This window comes from Rhinolophus hipposideros (assembly GCF_964194185.1).
Source record: "Rhinolophus hipposideros genome assembly, chromosome: 6".
Lineage (NCBI taxonomy): Eukaryota > Metazoa > Chordata > Mammalia > Chiroptera > Rhinolophidae > Rhinolophus > Rhinolophus hipposideros.
In genome coordinates, this window is record NC_138052.1 from 83,140,693 (window position 1) to 83,167,884 (window position 27,192).

General features: G+C 49.8%; 1 protein-coding gene across 1 annotated transcript; it reads right to left on the reverse strand.

The window, feature by feature from the left end:
• Window positions 1-4,518: 4,518 nt before the first annotated feature.
• On the reverse strand, window positions 4,519-26,020 carry IGFBP5 (insulin like growth factor binding protein 5). Its single transcript, XM_081052347.1, has 4 exons — window positions 24,911-26,020; window positions 10,961-11,190; window positions 10,200-10,319; window positions 4,519-8,942 (listed from the first exon to the last, which is right to left on the reverse strand). The coding sequence occupies exons 1-4, from the start codon at window positions 25,242-25,244 to the stop codon at window positions 8,811-8,813; spliced, it is 816 nt and encodes a 271-aa protein (XP_080908473.1). The 5' UTR covers window positions 25,245-26,020; the 3' UTR covers window positions 4,519-8,810.
• Window positions 26,021-27,192: the final 1,172 nt, after the last annotated feature.

Consider the following 27,192-nt stretch of genomic DNA (forward strand, 5'->3'; position numbering starts at 1 on the left):
TAAAATAGGGATGTGGGGACAGAGCCAGGAGAGCAGTTTCCAGGCTCTTGGCCTCAGGTGGAAAGATGCTGGCTCCGTTATTAGATGGCCATCAGCTGTAATCAGATGGCCGTCTGCTGTGGCTGAGTGGCCATCAGCTGTAACCAGTTAGCCATTGGCCACTGATATAACTGCCGTGGCTACAGTAGGAGGTTGGTTGGTTGTCAGAGAAGTGGCTGGTGGATTGCGCGTCGTGTGGCTCCTGCTTCCTGTGTCTCCAACTCAGCCGCCACTGAGAATATAGTGGTATGACTCCCCTATCTATGGCTCCGTAGGTATTCCTTTTTGGCCTCACCATATCTTGCATTCTTAGTGGGGAGCGGGAGTAGAGACCCCTCATGACAAGGGGTTATCTGTCATGGGGCCATTGCTGGGGTCAGCCCTCATGTCAGCCGCATGCCCCAAGGTTGCCAACTTGCTTGGGCCCTTTCTGTAACGTTTTTGTTGCGTGCTCCTGAGGGAGCCACGATCTGCCTGAGCAATTCCATGTCACTTGCCGGTAGTCTCTTTGTATGTATTCTAAACCCTCTGAAGAGGTGGGTTTTACGTGTGTGTGAGCAGGGAACTTGAAGATGTCAACTCAGTTGCTCACCCTCTGCCAGTTGGCAGACACTGAGGTTATACTGCCTCTATGTGGCAGCATAGGGGGATTGCAGCTGATCTTACCCTAGGCCTGGGAGTCTATTTTGCTTAAGAGGTGGGTGAGTGGTCTCAGGAGTCCAGAATGAGTCAACTTGGGCCGCTTGTTAAACTTGCGGAATAATGAGATCTACCCCTGAGCTAGAACCTTAGGAAGGGACCTGGCAATCTGCATTAAAACATGCCTTCTGAGTGATTCTCATTTGTAGAATCACCTAATTTCTAGGTAACTTAATTCGTAGGACGCAGGGCAAAATGAAATGACAGAGCCCATTGTTCAGAAAGTATTAAGAATTTCAGGACAACAACAGCAGAGCATTGAATCAAGCACGGGGCCCTGTGTAACCGCACAGGTTGCATGCCCATGACGCTTGCCTGGTCCTTGTACCCTCTGAATTTGGAGAATCAGTGCTGTAGTGACCGCATCTCTTGGGGTGTCTTGAACACTAGCTACCGTGTTTCCCCGAAAATAAGACCTAGCTGGACAGTCGGCGTCTTTTGGAGCAAATATTAATATAAGACTCAGTCTTATTTTACTATAAGACCTGGTATAATGTAATATGATTATAATATGATATATAATATAATTATAATATAATATAATTATAATATATTTATGATGTAGACCGGGTCTTATATTAATTTTTGCTCCAAAAGACGCATTAGAGCTGCTTGTTTGGCTAGGTCTTATTTTCAGGGAAACACGGTACGTGTGCTGTGGTGGTTGAAAGCATGGGCAGGGCAGGCAGTCTTTGAACAGAATTTGGATTCTACTCACTATGGCTTATGTGACTTTGGACACATTTCTAACTTCTGAACCTCATTGATTTCATCTTTAAATACTGAGATAATTTCTCCCAAAGAATTGCTTTGAGTATATAAAATAATTTCTGTCATATACTAAATGCTGCCAAAATATACTTAGTATTGTATTCTAGGCTCAGTGTTCTGGTTTTAGGATATGATGCTGAAAAAGATTATGGTCCCTTTCCTGAAGGGCTGACATTCTAGAGGAGGGAGAAAGCCACATAACTCCATGATGACCAGGGATGTGACAGAGTTATACGCAGGTGCCTTTAAGAGGCATAGGTATGTCTCAGAAGGGGTGCAAAAAACAGAATTGTAAGGAAGAAACAGAAATTCAGGGAAAAGGAGGGGTGTGTGTGTGTGTGTGTGTGTGGCGGAGTTCAGACAGAGGGAACAGCATGAGCTACACGATGACAGTAGAGACATACCTGTGGTAAAGGGAGGGTGCAGGTAGAAGTGTAGCTGGAGAGGAAGCCAGAGGAAAGCTTGTCAGGTAGGATGCTGGGTGTCTTGCTGAGGGATTTCAACTTTGGACTGAAGCTCCCAAGAGCCAAGGGAGGAATTGAATCGGAGGATGGGCACGACTGGATGTATGTTTTAGAAAGTGAACTCCAACTGATATGTCTAGCATGGAGCACAAGACACAGAATGGAAGTGCGTAGAAAGGTCCAGCAAGATCCAGGTGAGAAGTGAGTGTGATCTGAATTAGGCAGGGGAGGTGGAGAGAAGGGGCAGATGTAAGAGTTGTCAGTGAGGTAGTTTATTCCTGGGACTTACTGGTTGTGGGGGGTAAATGGAGTCAAGACGGATAAATGCCCAGGCTTGGGCAACTGGGTAGAGAGTGGTGCCTTTGTCGGAGATACCAAACAGAGGAGGAAGGGAGGAGGTGAAGGGACATGAAGAAGAGATAACTTAGGGAGAAAGACGATGAGTTCAAATGTTGTTCTTAGTGTTGAACTTGTACTTGTAAGTTATAAGATAGAAGATAAGATAGGCAAGGTACCTGAGCTTGCAGGATGCGTTCAATTGGGCAATTAGCTCTAATGCATCTTTTGGAGCAAAAATTAATATAAGACTCAATAAGACTAGGTATAATATAATTATAATATAAAATATAATATGATTATAATATAATATAATTACGATATAGACTGAATTTGAGTTGCCTGGGGAGCACTGGGAGCATTGATGGATGGAAAACTAGAATGGGGGAGACCAAAGACTCTCATTCACCACTACCTAAAACGCTACGTTGCTGCCCCCTCTCCCCATTTCTCTCATTGTCATAGTACACTAGGACTGGGATGGAAGAGCGGGCTTCTCACGTTTCCCGAGTGGAACTCTCTAGGTACCAAGGCTGGGAGTGCGGCTTCATGGATGGAGGAGACCCTGTACTGTTGAGGGTTGTAACAGAGCAGTGTTTCTAAAAGTGTGGCCTGGGGGTGAGGATGGCAGACACACAGGCCCCCGTCCAGTCGTACTGGATCACAAGGACCCCAGGTGTGATCACTAAGGTGCTGTGTGGTCATTCTCTGAGGACCACTGAACTGTGTGGTGGGGGTGGGGCAAGGGCTGGAGCAGCTGGGAGCCAGAATCCTAGGAGTTCCTAGATGAGGGTTGTCAGGGGAGGGAGGAACCTTAGGGGTGGGGCAGGGGCGAGATGAGCCCCAAAGGGGCAGGAGCAAGTGAAGAACAGTCCTGCTCACACCCGCTCCAGGCAGAACGTGGGCCATTGGAGGGTGAGCAGCGCTCAGTGGAGAGACCAGGAGCCAGTTCCAGGGCAGGTGGTGCCACGTGGGGTGACCCAGGCCAGCTCAGCCGGCCTGCACGTTATTCTTCCTAACCCCTGCCCCATGCGTCAGCACCTCAGCAAAAGAAAGTGGGGGAGACGCCTAGCCCCTCTCTGCGCCTCCTAGAGCAGCTTTCACACCCTCCGTCTTTGCCTTCACTGGGCTTGGCTGAATGCCCACACATCCGGAAAGCTGTGCACGGATGGAGGTGTCAGGGAAGAGAGTTTTAGCCACCCAGCGACCTTTCAGGAGTATGTGCAGTGACCAGCTAATCCCCTTGACAGGCAGGGATGCTCCCAATTACTCCCTCTGGCACGTGACTCACACCGGGCAGGGCACAGTGCCATGCCACCAACTCCATCTCCCTGCTGGGCCCATGGACTGGGAGGCCATTGCAGGGGGATCCCTGAAGGGCGGTATGCTGCTGTGGGCTCCGCAAATGCAGAGGGGACATGGCGGTTGGGAGAAGAGGCTGAGAGGACGGGTCTAGGAAGAAGGAACACCAACCGAGTGACTGAGGCAGAAAGTGGGACAATGTAGCAACTGTGCTCCTTAAGCCCCGGAAAGGTTGAAATCAGAGTCACTAGCCATTTCATAGCTTTCCTCTTCACTGGGCAGAAACAGCGGTGGGGCTGAGAAGGAGAGGGAGGTAGGATTCCCCTTGGCCAGAGGTTCCCAGGAGTTAAGAGCTTACAAGGCACTAGAATAAGTGACTGAGGAACAGTTTAGAAATGGCCTTCGTTAAAATCTTCTCCAAGGAGAAGAGACCCATCATTTGCTTAAGGGTAGATTAAGGCCGCTTTACTTAATAGGAGGAGCTGAGATTAAATGATAGTAATAATTAATAATAATAATAACAGTAGCTGAACACGTATCAACTACTTGCTGTTCTAACACCCCTTCTAAGTGCTGTTCTATTGTGTATGTTAACTCAGCTTTGAAGGGACAGAGAGGGGACACCCGAGTTCTGGATGGCAGGGTGGGTCTGGGGGGGGTCCCCTCTGGCCTGCCTTTTTACCTGGTCCTTTCTCTTTCCCTCTGGAGTGTGGCTGAAGGAATGTCCTCACCCTTTACCTACCTTCCCTGGGACCGGAGGAAGCTGACGCAGGCTAACTGAATGCATAACTTTATTAAATAAATGCTTTGTCATGACAAACGACAAAGATCAAGGAGTAACATAAATTATAAGTTGAATAAATAGTATACAGCAATCTTCACTTTTTTAATAAAACGTGAGATCCTCTGTTTTTTCCTTTTTTATTTCCTTAGGTACAAAATGCTAAACAGGAGGCGAGTTCTTCCGCATTCAGGTGATTTTTTTTCCCCCCGCTTTTTTTTTTTTGTCACCACAAACTGGTTTTGTTTGTTGGTTTGTTTTCCCATCGTTTTCACCAGTAAAGATTATGAGCATTTATTTAAAAAAAAAGAAGTTGAAAACAAAAAAGAGGAGAAAATAGAGCTATGGTATGTATGTATGTAAAACTATCAAGAACTACAGTAATATGTGCTGTGGTTATTGCTGTCTTAAAAAAAAAGAAAAAAAACCAAAAACACAAACCGGCAGGCAACTCGGAATCTGAAGGATCTTGTCTGACAACTGTCTATCCGTGTGGGCTACTGTGTGACAGTGGTGGTGGCAGGTGGGACTCAGGCTGGTGTCTGGGGACCAGAGAAGTGGGGGGAGTGGGCACAGGGCGGCTGGCCCTCCCTCCTTCCCTTTCCCTATCCAAAAGGAGTTTAAAGAGAGGAGGCCAGAGTCTGTGGAGATGGCTAAACTATATACTCCATTAGAAAACCAAGAAAGCATGTTTTAAAAAAGACACAAAACCTAAGAGAAAAAAAAAAAAGTGAAGAAAAGTGCAAAATACATCTTGCACTTTAGTGGTTTTAAAAATAAAGACAGTACAACGCCCAGGTTGCTGGCTGGTAAAAGCCCATTCTCTTGCCCCACCACTTCTCAAAACGTAGCTTCCTTTCTCTTGGAAGCCACAGACGTCCTCGGTGAGACCAGAGGCAGTTTCTCCTTGGCCCACTCCTCTGAAGTTCCCATTCTGAGCTAGGGGCTGAGGCGATGGAGAGGGGGAACACTGTCCCCTGTGGGGGGGGGGGCTTGGTGGTTGCCATGGCAGCGGTAGCTGCTAAAGAGCTAGGAGGCAGAAAGGTGGTTGTGGCCCATCTCCCTCAGAGGAGGTTGACCCTGCAGGGTTACAGTGGAGACCACCAAGATGGTGATGGGAAAATGGGCGAGAGGGGAGGAGAGGAGGTGGGACCACACAGGGCCTCTTGGGCCACCCCTTCTTGGGCCACTCAGTGTGGGGGTTGAATGTCTCCAGGCCTGCCTGTCCAGGCCTGGCTGTCGGAGACACTTACGCATCTCTTCCTTCCCAGACACCTTGCTTTGCTGGGGTGGGTAGGGTGGCTCTGGGGGGAGGAGGATCAGTCCTGGCTGGGCCTCCATCAATCACCTGGCAGCAGTGGGGTATAGTTTGCACTGCTGGAGTGAGGCATGAGCTGGCAGCTCCACACCTGCCTTCCCTCCCACCCTGCCCAGGGGACGGGCTCCATCGTCCTCAGTGACTCCCTCCCCATGGTCTCCCCACTCTGGGCCCTGACCTCCCCTTTGAGAGGTTTAGTTCCATCCGTCGTGAAGGTCCAGTGTCCTCTAGGGATTGGTCAGCTGACCAGAATCACCCCCTGTAAGCACTGGGGACTCACAGGTTGGGGTTAGTCGTCATGAACTTTGGAAACCTGAAGAGACTGGTGGAGTTAAACCAGGCCATAATCCCCACCTTATGGCTGAGAGCAAAGAGCCCATGGAAAGGGCAGAGGCCCATTCAAAGTCCAGTAAACAGTGGGGGAAAGAGAGAGCCCTCTTAGGAGCCAGGTCCAGGTCTGGGGTGGGATTGGGTTGGGGTATACAGTCCCTGGCTCAGTCTTTTCTTAGGGGTAATGGCACCCCAGTATCTACTTGGCAGATTGCAGTTAGATGACTGCTCAAGATTCATAGGAAGAATTGGGCAGAAAGAAGAGGGAAGTGGGAAAGAGTCATGATACTGGCCTAAGACATAGAAATGTGAGTTGGGGGTTTGGGGACAGTTGCACAGAGAGATGGGGGTGCACTGACACAGCAGGTCCAGTAAGTCCTTGTGGCTGCCATTCCCGTCAGGCCCTTTGTCCCGTGAAGGTGGACCAACTCTTCCATCCCCAGCCAACTGTCCTGTTCGAGGGAAGAGGAGAGATCCCCCCAGTTCCACAGCTGCACGTTTTCCGCTAGCGGGAATACATTTGCTTCTTTGCTGTCCCTCTTCGTTGCCCCAAGTTCAGTGTTGGGGTGGTCTCCACGGTGCCATGGCAACAGAAAAAGAGTGGCGAGAGCTGCGCTCACAGCGATAAAGGGTCTCCTTGCCAGTGTGCAAGCCCCCTTTCCTGGTAGGCTATCTCCAGCTTCAGAGGACAGCCTCAAGGTCACCCATTTGTTGAGGAAGTCAGTGGAGGATGGGATTTTTCTTGGTTCTGAATGTGGCTGTCACATGACAGCACCTCCCAGGCGTCCATTCCCTGGTTGTCCTGGGCCTTTCTTCCATCCTCCACCCAGGAGGGAGCCTGAACTGACCAGAGTGGATGAAGAGCTTAAAAGACTCCCTGGCCTCAGTCCCTCATGGTAGGGTGAAGGTGGCCATGTGAGCACTTCGTCTCGTCCCTTCAAAAGCCAGTCTCTACTGATCCTTGCTCGTGTCCAGTTACTAAATCTAGAACCCACCTAAAGTTTCCCACCTTCCGTGTCTCTAAGGCCTGGACTGAGCTCATTTCTTCCTTACAACCTGTCCCCCTATTTTCCTCTTTCCTTCCTCTTGAATCCCAGAGAGCTTCTAGGGTGGGGAGCCAGGAAATTTCTCTTGGCTTTGTCCCCCTTTCTGCTGCTTTGCTTCAAAGCTAGAATGGGGCTGTCAGCCCCCTGTTCCTCCAGCCCTCGGTCCCTTCACTCCATCTGCTCTGGCCTGAACAATCTCTTTTACTTGTTTCCCTGTGTTTAAACCCTTTTCATCTCCTTCTCCCTCTTTGCCATCTCTCATTTCAGTCTCTCTCCTGCTCTGCCAGCATGAAGTGAGAGAGGCTTTCAAAACGCAGGCTCTGCCCAGATGAAATGGGAAGGTTGGCCAGGACCAGTAGGTCAAACTTGGACCTGTTGGGCTCGTTCGGGATGGGGTCCAGAGACGGTTACTTCTGGAGAATCTGAAGGCTAAATTGGGACGTACTGGGCAGCATGGTGGGCGCACACCAAGTGCCTACTCCACCTGGCTGGGGGTTGTGTATGAACACACGTGCACGTGGGAAATCACGAAAAAACTCCAGCACTGTGTCCCACAAAGGGTTGCGTTTGCTGCTCATGAGAGGCAGGCAAAATGGGTCGTGTTAGAATAACATGGGTTTTCTTGGTTTTCCAAGAATGGGGAAGCTCCTCAATGCCCCCATAGAAACTACTTCGAAGTGTTAATGCAAACCTTTGAAAAGAAGGAAGAAAAAAAGAAAGAAAAGAGATTTATATGCCTATATATGACTATATGGAGCCTTGTAGATAAATACAAGCCCACATTTTAATTTTTTTTTTTCAGCCTATCCTCCCCCACAGAGGCTGTGCTAGTTGAGAACTGAATGCATTTGAGGGGCTGAAACCACATGCTTCAGCTGGCAGTTTTAGTCACCCGGGGAAGAACAAGTCTTTCCACTATTGGGGTGTGTATTGGTTTCTAAAAGTCTGCATGGGGAGTGAAATATGCACACATATTAATACTTATGTATCTGCATAGGGAAACCTATCTATCTAATATCACTTGATTATTTGTTTTGTTTTGAGAGGAATGGAATGCATTTTAGTTTTTGTAAATTTGGGGGTAGAGAACTCTCTACTGGGGTGAGAGGAGAGGAAGGAGGGTTCGAGCCGCCCAAATTGCTGGCTGGAGGAGGAGACAGATCCAGGAGAGGCACTGACACCTTCTGTCTTTTCTCCTCCTGTGACCAATCCAAACTGGGAAAACTCCAAGTGTGTCATCGAATGCCACATCTTGGGCCATACCTTCTAGCGCCCAAATGTCTCCCCAACTTGGGCCAGGGCTGCACATGAAAGATGGATCCAGCCACGGTCCCCAAGACCTTTCCTTCCCGCCCACATTCTTCTTTTCCTTCTCACAACTCTGTTCATCTTTCTCTCTCTTCTACACATATGCTTTCTTCCCTTCTCTTTCTCTTGTTCGTCCTCTCTTCCCTTCCCTGTTCATTCAACTTGCCTCAAAAAAGAAAACCATTGTAAAGAGGGGAGGGGTCTCCTTAGCTTTTTGCATCTCTGTTGTTGCCATTTTCAAAGTTGAGACCTTGCTAGAGATTCCGAGGTCCTCAGTTTCCTCAAATAGATAGATATATGTATTTTTTTTCCCTTAAATGAGATGAAATGAGTGGCATCCTGGGGTGAAGGGAGGAGCTGGCTGGAGTCAGGGCTAGGGGTAGGGTGGGGTGAGGGAAGAATGGGGAGGGGACACATCACTCAACGTTGCTGCTGTCGAAGGTGTGGCACTGAAAGTCCCCGTCGACATACTCCATGCCTGGCAGCTTCATCCCGTACTTATCCACGCACCAGCAGATGCCACGTTTGCGGCCACGGGAAGGCTTGCACTGGGGGTGGGGAGAGTGGCAGGCAGTGAGGATGGCTGGGCCCCCAGGCTCTGCTCCTGCCTGTCTCTTCGTCTTTCTCCCCCAAGACAGACTTGCCTCCCCAGAGAGTTGAGGTGGCTGTACCCAACCCTTGAGGTTCTGGTGTCCCCACTGCATGGGGAGGGCCTGGGGAAAATGCTAATTTAGGGTCATCGGCCCTTGGCTACCTCCTACAACCTCTTTTTTATGTCACCCATTCAGGGTCCTCCAACTTGGTATTCTCCAGAGAGCTATGGTCTGATGATATGATGATGATGATGGTGGTGATAACAATAAGAACAATAATAATAAATAATGAGGCATCACTTGTGTAGCTTTACCATATGCAAGCACTACTACTGAATACCTACTATGCAGTAGGTACTGCTCTAAGTGCTTTACAGAGATTAATTCATTACTCCTTATAATCATGTGAGAATAATAGGTACAACTATTCTCCATTTTACAAGGGAAATACAAAGCAGAGACATCAAATAACCAGGTCCAGAGGACACCACTCCTAAGTGGGAGAGCCAAGCATTGACCCAAGGCTGTCTGGCTCTTCACCCCTAACTTAGATGAGGGGTACCCTTATGGAGTATCAGGGACATGTGAGAGGGAGCCTGCTAAAAAAGCAAAATTCTCAGAGTCCACCCCAAACCTACTGATCAGACACTGGGTTGGCCTGTGTGTGTGTGTGTGTGTGTGTGTGTGTGTGTGTGTGTGCGCGTGCGCGCAGCAATTAGTGTCTTAACAAGCCTGAAAGGTGATTCTGGTACCCTAGGATGCCTGAGAACCGTCGACCTAATGTATGTCAGACCCGATTTAATAGGCTTAGCACTACTGGTTAACCAACAGTGGAGTTGCCCAAAGGGTAGCCTGGCTGTGAATAGGACATGAAATGATTTCACGTGGTACATGGTGAAAATATGTTTTAAAGTCACATATGTGTGTATGCGTGTGTGTACCAGAAAAATAACACATACAACATGTGATGTGACACAGTGATATAAAGTTTCCTTTTCAAATGAATTCATGTAAATAAGGTGAATCATTAAAACTTCCGTATAGTGCAGGAGAGAATGGGGACAATCACAAATGTGGTTTGTGCACGGGTATTGGAGGTTCAGGAAACACTACTGTTAACGACAGAAATTGTAAGCGTTTGGAAATAGAGGCTTCCTGGCAATCGCCCTCTCAGGAGCCCATGGGACCTGGGGGTGCGGGGTGGGGGCATACCTGCTTTCTTTTGTAGAATCCTTTGCGGTCGCAGTTGGGCAGGTACACGGCCCGGGGCACCATGCGTGGGCTAGCTTTGAGCTCCTGCAGAGAGGCCTCCATGTGTCTGCGGCAGGGGCCCTGTGTGCACATGGGAGGGATGACAGGTGTAGCAGGACCCAGGCAGAAACCACCGAGGTGTGCAGGCCGCGTGGCCCAGGGTGTGGGGACTAAAAGGTCTGCTGGGAAAGTCACCACATGTTGTTCCAATGAGTTGCTACCAAAGATCTTTCCTCCTTCTCACCTGTCATGCAGCAGAGGGTATGAAGTGTGCAAATCCTGCATTTTGACCAGGTACAGAGGCACACTGTCCCATCTGCCTTCCACATCACCCACCCTCAGCTTTTCCGTGCTGCTGAGAAATCGGGAGACGGTGGTGTGTGCATGCGCTAGGAGTGTTCAGTGCCTGCCTGGGTGAGGATAGAGCCAGGTCGTTCACACGCCTGGTGTGTGGTCGTGTGCTTGCTGTGGCTGGCTGGCACTTCCCTTGAGGAAGCACTGCCTCTATTCCTGCTCACTCAGACAAGCCCTGGGTCCTGATAAATGTAAGCACGAAAAAATTCTCCATGGTAAGTGGTAGGTCCTTTGCTAAGTCTAGCCTAAGCACCTCCTGCTGCCACAAATGCACATTTAGTTGCAGGGAAAGGTCAAAAGTCGGGATGATGGCAGAGGCCGCGGGGTGCGGAAGCAGAGGGAGATGGGGGAGAAGCCTGGAGACTCACCTGCTCAGATTCCTGTCTCATCTCAGGTGCAGAGATGACCCGGGGGTGGGCAGTGTTCTCAGCTCCCCCGACAAACTTGGACTGGGTCAGCTTCTTTCTGCGGTCCTTCTTCACGGCCTCAGCCTTCAGCTCGGAGATGCGGGTGTGCTTGGGCCGGAAGATCTTGGGGGAGTAGGTCTCCTCCGCCATCTCGGAGGTGGTCGGGTCCTCGTGCTCTTGAGAGTCTCTCTCTACAAGGAGAAGGAGGCAGAGGGTGAGCCTCTGCAGCTGAGACACAGCAGTGCGGGGCCCAGGGTCCGGAGGTTGGGGTGAGGAGACCAGGTCCCTGCCTTCCCAGAGCTTAAATAAGAATCAACACTCATGTAAGTGGTGGGAAGTTGCTGGCATGATTGGAGGCCAGTAAAGCGAGTCTAGGAAGTGGGAGTGGGAGAGTGTTGGGAGTGGGAGAGTGTTGAAAAAGTCAGGCTGATAAACGAGGGGAAGTTTGACAGGAGGGAGAATTCTGGGGGTGGTGGTGGTGGGGGGAAGTGGGAAGCGGGAGGGAAATGGCCTATGGGAGGACTCCAGCCATTGTAAGGGGCTTGCCTGCTGGGGGGGCTGCCTAAGTATAGAAGGAGCCAGGGCTGGAGGTGGGGCTGTGATGTAAGAACACAACGTGAAGATCTTGGCTGTGGGAGGAAAACAGGGGAGAGCAAGGGCGTGGACAAGAATGACCAAGTATCCCCTCTTGTGAGGTCTTTGTGCTTTCAGAACTGCTGGAGTTGAGATATTAATATACGTGGGCTAGGGGAATGGAAGCAGGAGGGTCCTGGGCATCTGGACTAGCGGTGGGAGATAAGGGTGTGGCGAGGGGGAGGAGCCATCATGAACAACAGGAGGAGGGGACCTGGAAAGCCAGAAATGTGGGGACTGGAGGGGTGAAGTGCTGGCTGATGCGGGGGACATGGAACCCCAAGGCCTCCCTGCCGGCTCCCTCTGCGCTCTGGGCCCTGGATAGGCTGCAACGTAGCTTCAGGCCAAGACAGGCTGACAACTGGCTGGGACTAGTGCGGTTATATATAGGAATGACTTGGTGACAGTCTATACTTAGCTGACGTATGACCTTTACAGAAGTAGGACTTTGTTCATTTATTTGTTGATCTGTTAATTTCACCCGCCCAGCGTCTTCTCAGCCCACAGATTTCCGTTAAATTCTTATCTCACAGGCACCCTCCTCTGAGTCCCTTTTTCTCCTCTCAGCTCCTTGATCCCACCAGCCCAGGCAGATTGGGGTGGGGAGGTCTCCATTGCTCTTCCCAGTGGGATAGGATGCCCATGGCAGGGCATGCAGGGGCAGGGAGGCCTGCCTTCATTGTCCTCTTTTCTTTCCAAATTATAGAAAAAGAAAATAAGGCTTTGAGGTGACCCCAAATAACTCAAATGAGGTGCAGGAAAATCCTATTCTCTACCCACATTGCTATCACCGGGCTCACCAGGAGCCTGATGGCAAGGCATTGGGCTGGGAAATAGGAGAGGAGTTAGAAGAGGTGGGCATGAGGGGAGGTGCAGGGAGAGAAGCTGGTTTTGTGTCCCTGGGGCAGGAGCTCTCAGCCTAGGAGAAGTTCCAGGTGTGTGTTAAGGGAGGTATTTGGAGACCTGGCCAAACTTGGTCAGGATGGCAGGTGGCAGGAAGCTCCCGGGCACCTGTTTGTCTCTTGGCTCGGGATTTATCACATTTAATTGAACAGGTATCCGGTCTTTAAGGCCCTGGCAGGGAAGTTCCCAGCCCTAAAGAAGCTTCCACAGGTTTGCAGTGTTCTGGGTGGTGAGCTGATTTGGGTATTTATTCACTGGAGACGAAGATGATAGGGAGAAAGCAAATAGCAAAGCAGTGGGCAGGCTCTCCCTGAACCAAATGCAACACCAGGATCCCTGTGCCCCCACTTTTGGCCTTTCACTCCCTCTTCCCACCATGTCTCGACTCAGTGTTCCATCTCCATTGTATAAAAAGCTGCTGTGATGATTCATAGACGTGGTGATATGCCTGGTTCATGGAATGTATCCTTCTAGGAATTAGCTAAAAGAGTGATGCTTTGGGGTTAAACCAACTTTTCGAGGTTGTGGAACAAGCTAGAATGGGGGTGGAATGTAGGGAGGAGCATGGCTGGTTTGGGGGGGACTCTGTACCAATTGAAAGGCTAGGGCTCTGTTACCTAAAACTCAAGCTCAAACCTGTGGCTCAGGACTTGGGGAGAGGGTTTGAGGAGAAGAAAAGCTAACCACGGCATAGAAGTGTTGCTGAGCTCGTCTTTCTGGTGACTTGAGTCTCTTCACTCAACCTCTCAGGGCCTCACCAAGCATTCCAATCCTCAAAAAGCAGTTGACCACTGGGGAAGGGGAGAGGGCAAGAGACAGTTGCCCTTGAAAGGCTGGGAGCATTCTGGGGGTGCATGGCCATACCCCTTCCCTAATCAAGACTGTATGTAACCAGATGAAATGAGGGGAGGAGGGCTGGGTGTGGACCAGTGCATGGAAGAAGGGTGAGTGTCTCCTTCAGAGGCTGCTCCAGGAATCGCCAGCAAAGTGTCCTCGGGGGCACTTGTGAAGCTGGGCTCTGGGCATCACCTCTCCAAAGGGCGAGAACCCAGGAAGCTGCTCACCCCCAGTGGCTGGCTGTACCAGCTCCTGGACTCTTTCCAAGAGACCATCTAGTTCCTCCCTCTGTGCCCAAACGGAAACAAGTTCTTGCACTTATCCCAGGGACACTCTTCCTAGTTCTTAAAGACATCTGGGATGCCACCCATCCTCCTCTGACCACCTGTTTTAGGGGGACCCCTCTGTCCTTTTAGTCAGTGGGTGTCATCTGCCAGATGTCATTTCCCCTTCTCTCATCGGGCATGTCTCTCTCTGGCCTTGGTGGACGTATTAGGATGTTGGCTCATAGCCCTGCATGTATCAACAGCTCTTCCCAAGACTCCTGACTTTAGAACTTCTAAGAAGTGCTGTGGGTTGCCCTTAACCTTGAGTCCCCCTTCCTGGGAGGAGGCTGTTAATGGTTCAATAAACTTTGGGGAAAACTTACTTTGACCTCTTTTAATCTTTTCTCTGAAAGTGTTCAAGTATGGCCTTGGGGCTAAGCAATGATGAGACGGGAAAACAAAATGTAGAACTCAAAACACTTTTGCAAACCGTGTGTCTCTCTCTGGGGCTCACCAGGGTGGAGCTCCTGAGGGCATACCCTCCCCATTGCATTGCAGGCTCTTTGGCTGCTTCTGAAGGGCAGGCTTAGAGTTTTGATATGCCTTCTGGTTTTTGGTGCCGCTTAACCCCATGGGACCTATAACTTAGGCAGGAGAGTCGAGTATCAAAGATACTAATCAGGGTCTTGTGGTCACCTGTAGGCTCCAGCGAGACAGCGGAAACTTGGAGTGGAGCCAGTTCAGGGCCACGAAGATTAAAGGGCTGGAACGTAGGCCCGGAGCTGGAATGCCAGTGCCTGCTTAGCCCTACTCAGCTGCTCTGTGGCCGAGTCATAAATAGGCTTTCAATGTGGGAAGGGTTTAAGTTTTAGATAAAACAAGAAGCAGCTCTCAGGCAGCTCCTGAGAGAGAACACAGGCCGAGGTGGCAGAAGGGATTGAGGTGGGATATAAGGGAGGACTTTCTGGTGAGTTGCCCTGCATGTGAACAGCAATGGCAGGAACAGAACAGTGTAGTGGGTTCTAGAATCTGTTCGACAAACAGGTTAATACCTTCACATGGCCAGTAGATGGCAGAAGAGACTGATGGCCATACAACAGGTTCCCTGTGCTTTTTGCTACTAGAGACTGGAAATAATTTTAAAATCTGGAATTTGTGTGCCTCTCTCTCCTGTTTCTCTGGCAACCACCCAAATCCTCTCCTTCTCTCTGTGTGTCTGCGTTACGTTTTTAAAGAGTCAGGGAGATGGACAAGCGAAGACTGGAAAGGACCTGTGTGAAGGGAGGGTGAAGGCAGGTGTGGGAACTGGAAGGGAGGGGAAGGGGCAAGGATTTATCTGTGCGTAGCCCCCTGCTGTTTCTTTAATCTGCAACTGAAAAGTGAGCAGGGAAAGAAGTGAAACATATCTGACCTCCTTTCCCATCTGTAGATGTCATTTTGAAAGGATTCTGCAGATGGGAACCATGGAATGCTCTGTATTGTTCCCTCCTCCTTTAATTCCACGATCTTATCTGGTGACTGAAGAAGCGAGGGCTATCATATGGTCCTGATATTTACCTGTGGGGTGGGTTCGTTCTGATTCTGCTCTGACTTCTGGTCTTGCCAACCAGCTCTCTGATGGCCCCAGCACCTGCCATGTTAGGGTGGCCAACTCATTCCTGCTTCATTCATAAGGCACTGCCCGTCTACACTGGTGCAGTGACATCCAGAGACACAGATGGACGGGTACATGGGCCCTCCCTGTGGCAACATGGAGCTCCTACCCAGGCTCCAACATGCCTTTTTGCTCTGGCTGTTTTCTTTCAGGAGCGGATGCTTTAGCAGTAGAACCAGGCACATGCTCTGAGGAAGCATTCTGATCCCCTCTTGCTCCCCAGTCACAGCGATGGATGGGTCTAGTTGGGGACCTGCAGCTCCCTGCAATCTGACCTCCCCCTCCAGGGCTCTCAGTCACACCATTAACAGCCTGCGCTGCTCCTGGGCTAGTGGTAGTTTCCCACTCTTTTGACCTCGCAACCAAACTTCAGAGAAAACTGGGTGGCCCAGATCTTGCGACTTTGCTTACGGAAATGGAAGAAACTGAGGCGTACTTGGAATTCACAGCTCAGGAAGAATGTAGGGCTTTGCCAGGCCACCTGGACTTGGGGAGAGGAAAGTCTCTTTTTCTAGCCAGCAGGCAAGATGGGTTCGCCCAGAATCACTCTACAAGGAATGAAGTTTCTGGGTTTCTACTGGGTTTCTACTGGGTTTCTATTGGCTGTCATTCTAGCTCCCTCTGTGGAATTTAAACAGTAAACTTTTTAAGGGCAGAGGCTTGTCATTTATTTTCGTCTCTCTGGCGTATGGTAGCCAATAAATAATCTTTAAATGGAGATGCGCGGATCTATGCAAGAGACAAAGAGAAGTGGGTCTAGAGGCTTTTCTGTAGATAAGCTGGGGTTCGCGTTAGAGTATGGTGGATGCCCTGAGAGGTTATTTCATTGGTGCCCCTATCCCTCAGCATAATAATTAACATAGAGGGAGCTAGGAGGCAAAGGAATGAGCCTCACAGGAGAGACAGAAGTAGGGTTCTCCTGGATTTGCTGGGCTTCTCTTTGGTCCGAGGCTGCACTGTCCGATACAATAGCCACTAGCCACATGTGGGTATTTAAATGGTAAATATTAAATCAAATTACAAATTCAAGCCCTTAGTTGCTCTAGTCACATTTCAAGTGCTCAATAGCCACATCTGTCATTGCAGAAAATGCTACCGGACAGCTGGTTGAAGGGCACTGACCCATTCTGGGTATGGCTGGACACTCTGCACCCCGTCCCCACCTTGCCCTGTTCCCTAGCCGACCTGCAGCCTCCTGTTCTTTGCTACAACATGAGGCTTATAGGGGAATGACGGATGGGCTGCTCACTGTTTGAAAAAACATAAGGCATGTCTCAGTCTTCTGTAGTCTGACAGTTTCCCAGCTGCGGATGCCAAATGACTCAGTTACACTGTGGGTGCCTGCCTTTGCATAGAGAGAAAGGGGACAGGGGAGGTAGCAGGGGCTGTGGAGCCTTCCAGGGGAGCTGCAATGTCCCTCCTCCTGCCAGGTCCCCCCCGGCCAGTGTCTGCCGTGCTCCAGTCTCTCTTGCAAGACACTGTTTTCTTTTCCTCTGTGGTCAGTCGCAAATGGGCATGTTCTGGGCTCTTTTTAACCCGAAGTACCGGCTGAGAAGGAAAGAAACACTGACTTTCCAAGAGGAAAACAAACCCAAACAACCATCATCCTCAAAACAGTTACAGGAAGGGAGGAGGTGCAAGAAGACACGGGAGGGGAGTCCTATTGACTTGGGGTGAGTGACAGAGGTGGGAGCAGATTCAGTTAGTGACTGGACCATGAGAACAGCAGACTTATTTCGCCGAGTTCCTTTCCTGTCCCCACCCCATTTCAGGCCAGAACTAACGTGGTTAATTGCTCTAAACCAACAACAAAGTTGGCCAATGTGGGTATATTACTTCTGTATCTTGAGCAGAGACATAAACATCATATAACAAAGTGGATAAACATTGAGCATCAGAAGCCAGACTACTAGCCTTTGACCTTCAGTCACTCTTGGGAGGAAGAAGGGGCTGGTGACAATTGTTCAATAAACCTTGGTGCAGATTTACTTTGACCTCCCTTAGTCTTTTCCTCCCCTCTCTTTGCCTCGGTTTTCTCATCTGAATTATGGGAAGGAGGGCAGTAACCCCTTCTCCAGAGGGCTGTGATGAGGATCAGATGAGTCGATGCATGCCATTACCTCTCAGCATAGGTCTCTGCTGCCTCTCACTTCCTTAGTTTCAATGATCAACTAAAAATGTGGTTGCTTGGCACCTGGTTGACATGCGTCTACTTGTAGCTCCCGAGATCTAAGGCTCCTTGGACTACAGAAAGGTCTGCCAGAAAGTGATGGCTCCATCCCGTCTCCAGGGAGTCTGCTTGCCAATCCCAGGCAACAGGGACTTTGCACATGTGCTTCTGGGAAGCAGTCCCCACTTAGAGAACTCACCCGGGAGGGTCTGTCCCTCTCTCTAATCCCATTCCTTCATGCTGCTTTAAGGCACTGAGTCTCCTTCCCTAAAGTTGGAAAGAGTCAAGGTGACCCACCTCCCTCCACAGTGTAAATGTAGCAGGTGTCAAGTTGGTGACACTCCCCCAGAATGAGAGGCTGGGTCCCACTCACACATCATGTACTCTCTAGGGACCAGAGGTAAAGGATCCTCCTCATTCTCCACCCCTCCCCCGCAGCCAAACCAGTATTCAGGGCCGTGACTCTGGTAAACATTTCTTGATCCCTGGGAGATAGTTGGTGATAAATTGGCACATAAGAAATACACACTTACAACTCCCAAGATGAGTGTCTCCAGCCACGTTTCTCTAAAGGTGGAAAAGATGGAGCATGCTCAGTAGAAACGTCTATATCTGTTCCCCTACTGTCCCCAAACCAGAAGGCAATGGAGGGGCTAGGTGGAGAGCAGTCTCTGCATGGAAGAAGGGGAGATGAGGAAGGGGAGGAAGCTCGGGTCCATTTCTCTGACCTGGCAACACTCCCACTCATAACTCTTCACGGCCCATTCAGAACATTACAATCAGGCAGCCACATTCCTCCAATAGTCCCGCATGACCAGAAGGGGGCGCAGCGAGCAGCTGGTTTGAACTTTACCTGGTCCTCTTAAGAAGAGAGGCTCTGGTAAGGGTCAAACAAGGGAGTAGTTGTCTCCTGCCTGGCAATCAAGCTCAGACTCATTTCCTTTTTGTCTCTTTGGGGGCAGGAGAAGAGAGTGGAAATAGCAGTCCCCTTCTCAGGTGCGGGCGGGGCTTGCTGGTGGCTACTACCCACATGTGGCTCTTGACACTTCACATGTGGCTAGTGGTCCTGGATTTTAAAATTTATTTGATTTACTTTAAATTTAAAAACCAATAATTCGATTTGGTTATTGGGCAATTTTTGAGTATGTTTGTAACAACTTGGGCATATCTACTTTTCAACTGTAAATTTTACGAAATCTGAAAATATAGCTCAAATATGTCCAAGGAAAATTTAGTGTCTGAAGCGTGATATTTTGTAAATGCAAACTACAACTCAGATTTAAAAGACTTAATATGAAAGAAAAAATGTAAAATATCTCATTATAATTATTTATTTGGGGTATATGTTGAAAAGGGTAATATTTTGGATATATTGAATTAAAATAGATGATTAGAATTAGTTTCCCTTGTTTCTTTTTACCTTTATAAAAAATGTGGCTACTAGAAAATTTCAAGTGACATATGTGGCTTGTATTATATTTCAATAGAACAGTGCTGTATAAAGGGTTACAGCTGTGATGACACAATCTGCACGGTTCAGGATAGCTGGAGCCCACATAAAAACATCTCTGCAAACCAGCAGAGGCCATATGAAGTTGGGTTCTGAGTGCATATTCAGTCGGGCCCTTGCTTCAGGGTTTTTGGCAAGGGAAAGGCTGAGAGATCAAAAATGAGGTAACCTATTTATTTTAAAACTCCTGTGGGGCTCACCTGGCAGTCTAACCTAGTGGAAAGAGAGGCTGCCCTTATCTGCTTCCTTCTTGACAATCGGGGTGGGGGGAGAAGCTGCTACAGCCACAAGTGTGTATCAGGATGGCTCTCAGCAATTCCTCAGATCAACTGTAATCTGGAGGCCGATTCCTTCTTTCCTTCTGAAAGAGCCCTATAGGTCTGCATGTTCAAAGACGCAGTGACCCTCTTGCTTGCTTCCTTATCAAGTTTGTGGCATGTGGTTTTCTCTCTTCTGATGTAGAAATTCCCCAGTTACTCCCTCATCCAACCTACCCCCCACCCTCAGATCTCATCATCCTGCTTGCTCAGCTCCATGAAAAGCCTGTACTGGTGGAGGCTGGTAGCCACGAGAAGCACACCACTCTGTGCCATGTTTTTCTTAAAGACTACAGACTGCTGCACAGCCAAGGGACAGGAGGGCTGCCTGCCTTTCCATGTAAGGAGAGCTCCCTCTAGTTCAGAAAATGAGGTCTGGCACATGGATGGCCCCCAATCCCTCACCAAACCACTGGCCTAAGCCAGCCTTGTTTGCAAGACTGTGTAGAAAAAGGGATGGGACAGATTGATTGAAAATAAAAGAGGTGTATTCTCCACTTTGGGGCTACTTCACTTTTTCCCCTAAAATAGAGCACCGCCAAGTTCGGAGCTCTTATTTCATCTTCACAACCCCTGCTATGGGATGATAGCATCAGGTGTTACCCGAAAACCTGTTCCCGAAAATAAGACCTAGCCGGACAATCAGCTCTAATGCATCTTTTGGAGCAAAAATTAATATAAGACCCGGTATTATATTAATTGTATTATATTATATTAATTATATTATATTATATTATATACCTGGTCTTATAGTAAAATATACTGAGCTGATTGTCTGGCTAGGTCTTATTTTTGGGGAAACATGGTATGTGCCAAAGGCCTCATTGCAGGTTAGGCCAGGCCCAGGCAAGAGCCCTGATGGCTAGTGAAGAAAGCCAGGAATAGCAGAATGGAACGCCCACATCAATAGGGAAGAGCTGAGTTCTAGTCCTGATTCTGCCATTAACCCTATGTCTAATTTGGGGCAAGTAACTCCACCCGTTGGGCCTCAGCATCCCCATCTGTGACATGCGGGCCTTGACTGCAAGGACCTGTGGGTTCCTTCCAGCGTTAGCATTCTTTGGCCAATACCCGACCATTCCTGGAGAGATGTTAGGACCACGTCAAGCCACGTGGCCAGGCAGGAAAGTCCACTTTGCCTCTTAGAAAGATTTCCAGTCAATTGTTTGAATTTATATATATTTTTAAAAGACATCATAACAAAAATCATAGAAAGAAATGGAACTGTAAACAAAAGTGGGGGATGCTCTGGACATAGGGGAAAAGGGGAGTAGAAGCTTAGAACTAGTTTTGTTGTTTATTTGCTTATTTATTTTTGCAAGTATGACATAAACCTTATTGTTTTGGAAAAAATAGGCAGATAGCAATTTAAGGATGGTCTCTGGGGAATTGCGACTTTTGGATCCACTGTAGTAAAGATTCAAAACAAAAAGTCCAACAACACCCCTCCAAAATGTCTCCTTGCCTCTCACCACAACCATTCTCCTTCCGGTTGGTTCCTGGTACCTGGTCCCTTTATGGAGGCCTTCCAGTTTCTGGATGTGGGCTTGGAGTATGTTGATCCCTTCTCCAAAGTTTTATTTTCCACACATTAAATAACTCAAAGTTTCAAAGGCATTGCTCAGGTTCAAAGTAAAATCTTCAGTTAAAAATCACCTTTCTTCCCACTAGCTTCCCCCCTCCCCTATTAAGGGGACCAGGGCTTGTGCTGGGGTTCCTGCTCCCATGACCTTTTCTGTAACCCTCACAGTGACCTCTGGCTCCTGGGGTCAGCCCAATCCTCTCTCTGCAGCTGCAAGCCAACCTGCCCACTCAAAGCCAGCCCAAGCGCCTGGACTAAATCACAGCTGCTCAGACTTAAAACTCAAGCCCTCAGGGGATGCCTTGACCGTTGGGGGACGGAGAAAGGGAGGGGGGGGTGGGAGGGAGGGATAAAGAAGGGGAAAAGAAAAATGAAAAAAAAAATGTGGCCAACTGTGCTAGCTCTTTCAGGCTTAGCTGACACAGCAGAAAGGGGCGGGAGGTGGGGGGCAAGAAAAGTCAAGTTAAAAGCAGCATCTCTTGTCTTCCCAACTCCGTTTTGGTTGGCACAGGGCACAGCCAGCCTTTCAAAGACTTGTTTCAAAGGGAGGGGGTGCGGGTGGGAATGGAATCTGCCTCTTTCAGTTTTCCATGATCTTGTTCAACCCAGACACAAATTTGGCCAATAAATCTAACTCTGGAACTTGACTTCAGCATGGCATTTGGACCAGGTTTGTAGTGGAAGCCAGGGCGATGGAGGCCAAACCCCTCAAAGAAGCAAAGGCTGAATTCATTTTATTGAGGTAAACGAGTATTTTTTGTTTGCTTTCCCAGAAGCATATTTTGTCTTTCTTCCTCTCTTATTTCTCAATGACGATACTGAAACCCAGAATCCATTTCTCCCTGTATCCCAAACTTGATGTTTCCCAGGCACAGGAGAGATCTTCCAGACCCCGGCAAGGACGCGCGCCGCCCTCCCGCCCACAAAGCCACAGGCTCCTTCCGCAAACAATGCCCAGAGCAAGGCCGGGTCTTTCCTTGACTTGACTCAACTCACCGATATTTATTGAGGTTGGCGCAATAAATAACTCCAGTGTCCCGCCTCCCTTCAATCTCACACACACTGCCCTCTGTTTCTGTATCTATCTTTGCCCCTGAACTGGCGAAAATAAAATGCAGGGCCCGGCGCGATCCCAGCCAGAGGTTCTCCTGCGGGCTCCCTCTCCCGTTGCGCAGCAACCCGCCCAGCAAAACACCAGTCTCCGCCCGCCCGCTCTCCGCCCTTCCTCCCAGAAGCTTTGGCTGCCTGCCACCTCGTTCTCCTCCGTTCCCCATTACTGATTCTAGAAATGCACTCTTTTTTTAGGATTGAAAAAGATCTATCTACCTATCTATCCATCCATCCATCTCTTTCTATGTATGCAATTTTTTGGTGTGTACGTGTGTGCGTGCGTGTGCGTGTGTGTGTGTGTGTGTGTGAGCGTGTGTAATCTATACCTGTATCTCTATCTCTATGGAAACCACGGGACGGAGGGGCAAACCCAAGTGCACACTGCTGGTTTGGGTAGGGGGGAGTGGTGGTTAGATGTTGGGGAGAAGAATTTTGGCCAAAGAAGCCGACATTCTCCTCCATCTCTGTTCGTTTTCCTCTTAAGAACTGCCTCTGTGCCATCTCCACCTTTTGGGGGACCTACCCAACGGTTTTCGAGCTGAAAAGCTATAGCCAGGAGCGCCCACTCCCATCCCATCTGTCCCAGAGGAGGGCGTCAGCCTCTGGCACCAGTTGAGCACAGCCATATAGTAAGTGAAGTCAGTCAGGCACCTGCCTGGGGTGGGGCGGAGTCCCTGAGAAGGGCCGGGGGCGGGGGGTGGAGGGGTGGGGGGGTCGGCTGCTCTGTGTGTTAAAGAGATACCTTGAAGGTGGGGGTTGCGGAAGGGGCTGTAGAGAAATCTAAAGGCATCTTGCTTGAGCCAAAAGCCGGTGTGTGTGTGTGTGTGTGTGTGTGTGTGTGTGTGTGTGTGTGTGTGTGTGTGTACGGTTGAACTGGAAAGTTGGATGCGCCTATTTGCTCTCCCAGCTACTGCGCGCGCGCTTGCGCCCTGCGCGCACACCCTGTGTATTAACCACATTACACCAACCACGTCGTTGGGCAAATAAAAGTGGGGGCAGAATGCGGGTGATACCTTGCATACTTTTGATGAGACTGGATTGTTACCCAGAGCGCTCGCTTCCAAACCAGGAAATCGATTCATGCCTCTTCTCCGCCTTCCCCCATTCCCCCGCCCCGAGCTAAGCTTTTCCAAATCCACATCTCCCAAGATGAAGGCAGGCGGGACCGCCTTTGAAAAGTGGCTCTTAATAAAAATAACTCCACAAACCGGCCTCTGGGGCCCCTGGCCTGCACGTTGTCTTCTGTCCTTTTAGTGCACGCAGCAATCCCGAGACAGAGGCTATCTCTTGCTAAAGCTAGAGGGGCGGCCGCCTGCAACAGGGGAAAACCTGCAGGGTTTTCGGGGATCAAGATTGAACCCAGGAAAGTTCTCTTGCCTTTTCTCAAGTGCCTACGCACTCTTTCCCACATGATAGTGTCTGTCGTTTGCAGTTTAAGAAAACTCATGTTGGGGTACTTGTAATGGAAAGCGGTAGGAGAGGAGAAGGGCATTGTCCCAGGAAGAAACTACATAGAATAAACATTATATTTAGCCAAGTCTTAACCCCTTTTGGGGAGAATAACCATTCTGACGTCTCAGAACGCAGACTTTTGTGTCTAGTTCATTAAACTATTTTTTTTTTAAATTTAAGATCAGGTAACCCTTTCCAAAAAACAAAACAAAATAACAGAAAAACAAAAAAACAACCCAGTCTAGGGGCAGAACTGTTCTCATTAAACTAGTAGCTCTGTCAGCATTTTAAATCCTAGACTCCTGGCGCGGAGAATTTATAGGCAGTGCAACTTGGGGGCGGGGTTACTTGGAGGCGGAGGGGGAGGTACGGGGGCGTGGTCTTTCCCCCTCTCCGCCCCGTTTATTTTGCATTCTGCATTTCCAGGGCCCCTCTTACACGTACACCACACCCACTGTGATCAGGTTTGAGAGATGGGGGCGGCGGGAGCGGTTAGTACTGACGGGGAAGTTGTGATGTCTGAATTTCACTACCCCTCTTGTCTCCCGATCCTATATCCACCTTCCTTCCTAGGTAAAAGCTTAATTGGGGAGGGGAAAAAGGAATTCGATTCAGGGACGAACATTCAGCACAGGAACATAAAATCCTTCCCACCCCTTCCCCCTCCTCCCGCGACCCCCTCCTCCACTACCCTACTGACCTCCCCACAGCGGCCGTGCGTGCCTAAAGTAATCTTTCCCTTCTTGGACAGGAAAACGGTATATTTGCATTTTAATCTGCTTTATCACGTATCACAATCAATCATAGCAAGTCAAAAGTAATGGTGTGCACGTGGGAGGGGCATCAAAGCCCCCACCGGAAAGGCATTAGTTACCAAGGGTGCGTGTGTGTGTTCGCGCGCGCCTGCGCGCGCGCTCGCTTGTGTGTCGGGGTAGATAGAAACGTCAGAAGGGACTGGTAGGGGGAAGGGGGCTGGGAGGGACAAAGGTGGAATGCGCACAGAAGACCGGTAACGTGCCTCTCTCCAGGTCCCCAGTTAAATCAATATTTTAACAAATATTCTTTTTTCAAATTCAGAAAACAAAAACGTGTTGGGTGGGTAGGAGGTAGTGGAGGAGAGAGCTGATAATAAACATGCATCCTTTGAAACTGGAGGTTGAGTACCTGGGGATTGGGACCTGCAGACCAAACTGGAGCTCAGAGTCAGTCTTCAGACGAGGGGGAGGGGTGGAGTGGAGTAGGGTGGGGGGCAGGGGCGAGGAAAAGGAGCGAAAAACGTGAGAGGCTTGGCTAGACAGCAGCCCTGGGAAGCTGGATCAGCCAGGGCTCCAATTTCGAGGTGCAAAGACCCTTCCCACCCTCCTCCAGGCTGCACCCCGGCGCTAAGCCACTTTTTGGGCAAAGCGCGCAGGACCAGCCTGTCCCCTGTCCCCTGCCCGTGCGCCGTGTAACTGAATGGCACACCGAGCGCGCTCACCGATCTTGACTTGCTCGCGGTAGCTCTTTTCGTTGAGGCAAACCCCGCGGCCGTGCAGCAGCGCGTGCAGCGGCTTCTCCTCGTCCTGCCGGGGGAGGCAGCGCAGCCCCTGGGCGCAGCGCTCAGTGTAGACGCCGCACGACTGCCCCTCCGCCAGGGCGCAAGTCATGCAGCAGCCGCAGCCCGGCTCCTTGACCAGCTCGCAGCCCAAGGGGCTGGGGGGGCACATGGACAGAGCTTTCTCGTCGCAGGGCTCGCAGTGCACGAAGGAGCCAAGGCCCTGGGCCGGTCCCGCACAGGCGGCCAGCAGCAGGAGGACCGCGGTGAGCACCATCTTCTCCGAATCTCTCCCTTTACCTTGGGGCGGGGCAGAAGAGCGAGAGTGCAGGGAGAAAGGGGCCAGGAGGGCGCCCGGAGAATTTTTTTTTTTAAATTTCTGGCAGGTAGAGCAGGTCACCTCCCCCAGACAATTGCAAAATGTGGGGAGAGATGGAGGGCTGCAGAGGCAAGTCCTAGTTGCAAGGATTAAAGACTTGCAACAGGTTGGGGGGAAAAGAGCAGCGCCAGGTGCATGCGCAGGGAGTGGGGTCGAAGAAACAACCCTTCCAAGCCCGACCTGGTCAGAACTGCAGGGGGAAAAGCCCCAAATTGTTCACCCCAAAGCAACCACCGAAATAATGAGCTCGGTGGCTGTGGAGGAGACGGGGTGAGGGCAGAAAAAGGGATTTATCTTAAAAAATTTTGTTTAAAATTTAAAGTACACCCTCCTCCTTTCTAACCCTCAGCTGCTAGCTGCGCGTATCTGCCGCGGAACAGGTAGGAGCCGGCGGCTGCAGCCGCGAAGGTGGGGCAAAATGTTGAAATCAAGAAATAAAATAAAAAACAAACAAAAAAAAACAACAACAAACCTAAAATCCTAAGCCCTAACACCTTTTTTTCTCCCACTCTGCCACCACCTCTTCGAAATTCACAGGTTCTGCGTGAAGCCCGGAGAAGGGTGCAAACAGAGGAGGGAGTAACTAGAAGGAGCAAAAAAGAGGAAAAACCCCACACCGCTTTGCAGCTCTTCCTAGCTCTTTTACCCCCGCAGAAGTTTCCAAAGAGACTACCGGCTCCGGTCGAGCAGGCGCTTTTAAATAGACGGCCCCTGGCTGCCAGCCAGTTTGTAGCTGCAATTTGAGCTCCCCAACACCCAACCCAGGCAAGGATGCCAAGGAGCTTTGCAGTACGAACTCACACGGGGTGGGGGTGGGGAGAGGCCTTCGAGACACGGGGGCTCCCCTTCGCTCCCTGAACAGCGCCCTCCTCCCCCCGGAATGTAAGAAAGGGGCATGGGGGACAGGGTTGGGGCTGCAGGAGGGCGGAGGAGCTGGGCGAGTTCTTCAGAGCGTGGTGGACACAATGAGGAGTAACTCGGTCTCCCCCTCCCTCTCACCCCTCAACTAGCCCAAGCCCAGGCTGGAGGGAGAAGCATTTTCTTATTAGCCAACTGGATATATACAGTGCCCAAAAAATTCTGACCAAGTTTTGGGAAATGGCTGTCTGCTGGTGTCTAAGTACCATGTAGGGTGTGTATGTGTGTGTGTGTGTGTGTGTGTGTGTGTGTGTGTGTGTGTGTGTTGTGTACTTGCAGGAAGAACGTTAGGCTCAGTGAGTTTCAGAGACTGGCCCTTGGAGGAAATGCTCCGTCTAAAATTTTTGCCTGGTGACCTAACATGTCCCAGGGTGGGATTTTTAGATGGACGGAAGGCAGATTGGAGCACTGCTTTACCTCCACATTCTTTTAAAGCGGCATTTCTATTGGGCAGGGCCACATCTTTGGAGGGAATGAATGGGTGACAGTCCAGAAAGACACCTTGTTATAAGGTTAATTGGCACACAGGCACATCCCAAGCCTATGAGGTGACAGGGCCACAGGACTTGCTCTGAAGAGATTCTGACCAGAACCTTATGATCCCATTTGAAATCTCAGATAATCTCTACAGACACGATGGACCCCTTCTTTCCTTAGTGAAACGAAAGAAAGCTAGTCTTAAAAGAAGGAATGTGGCGATTTTATTTTCTCTAGAAATTGACCTGGACAGGTTGTGGACCTCACAGCCAGGTCCAAGAGATGCTGCTGGGGAGAAGCAGGGGTGGGAGGGTTACATTTCCCTTCATCCCTTTAGAAGCCCTCTAACTTTCCTTGGGAGAAGGGGCTGCATTTCATGAAGTTTGCCACTAGACTGCACCCTTATCTATGATAAGAATTCTTTCTGCAAGGACTGCTTTTAAGAGAATAT

Coding starts and splice junctions, on each gene's coding strand:
- IGFBP5 (XM_081052347.1), bottom strand. CDS start 25,244: ATGGTGCTCACCGCGGTCCTCCTGCTGCTGGCCGCCTGTGCGGGACCG. Junction 11,191..24,910: donor CCGCGAGCAAGTCAAGATCG/GTGAGCGCGCTC, acceptor TTCTCCTTGTAG/AGAGAGACTCTCAAGAGCAC. Junction 10,320..10,960: donor TGAGACAGGAATCTGAGCAG/GTGAGTCTCCAG, acceptor ATGTGCACACAG/GGCCCCTGCCGCAGACACAT.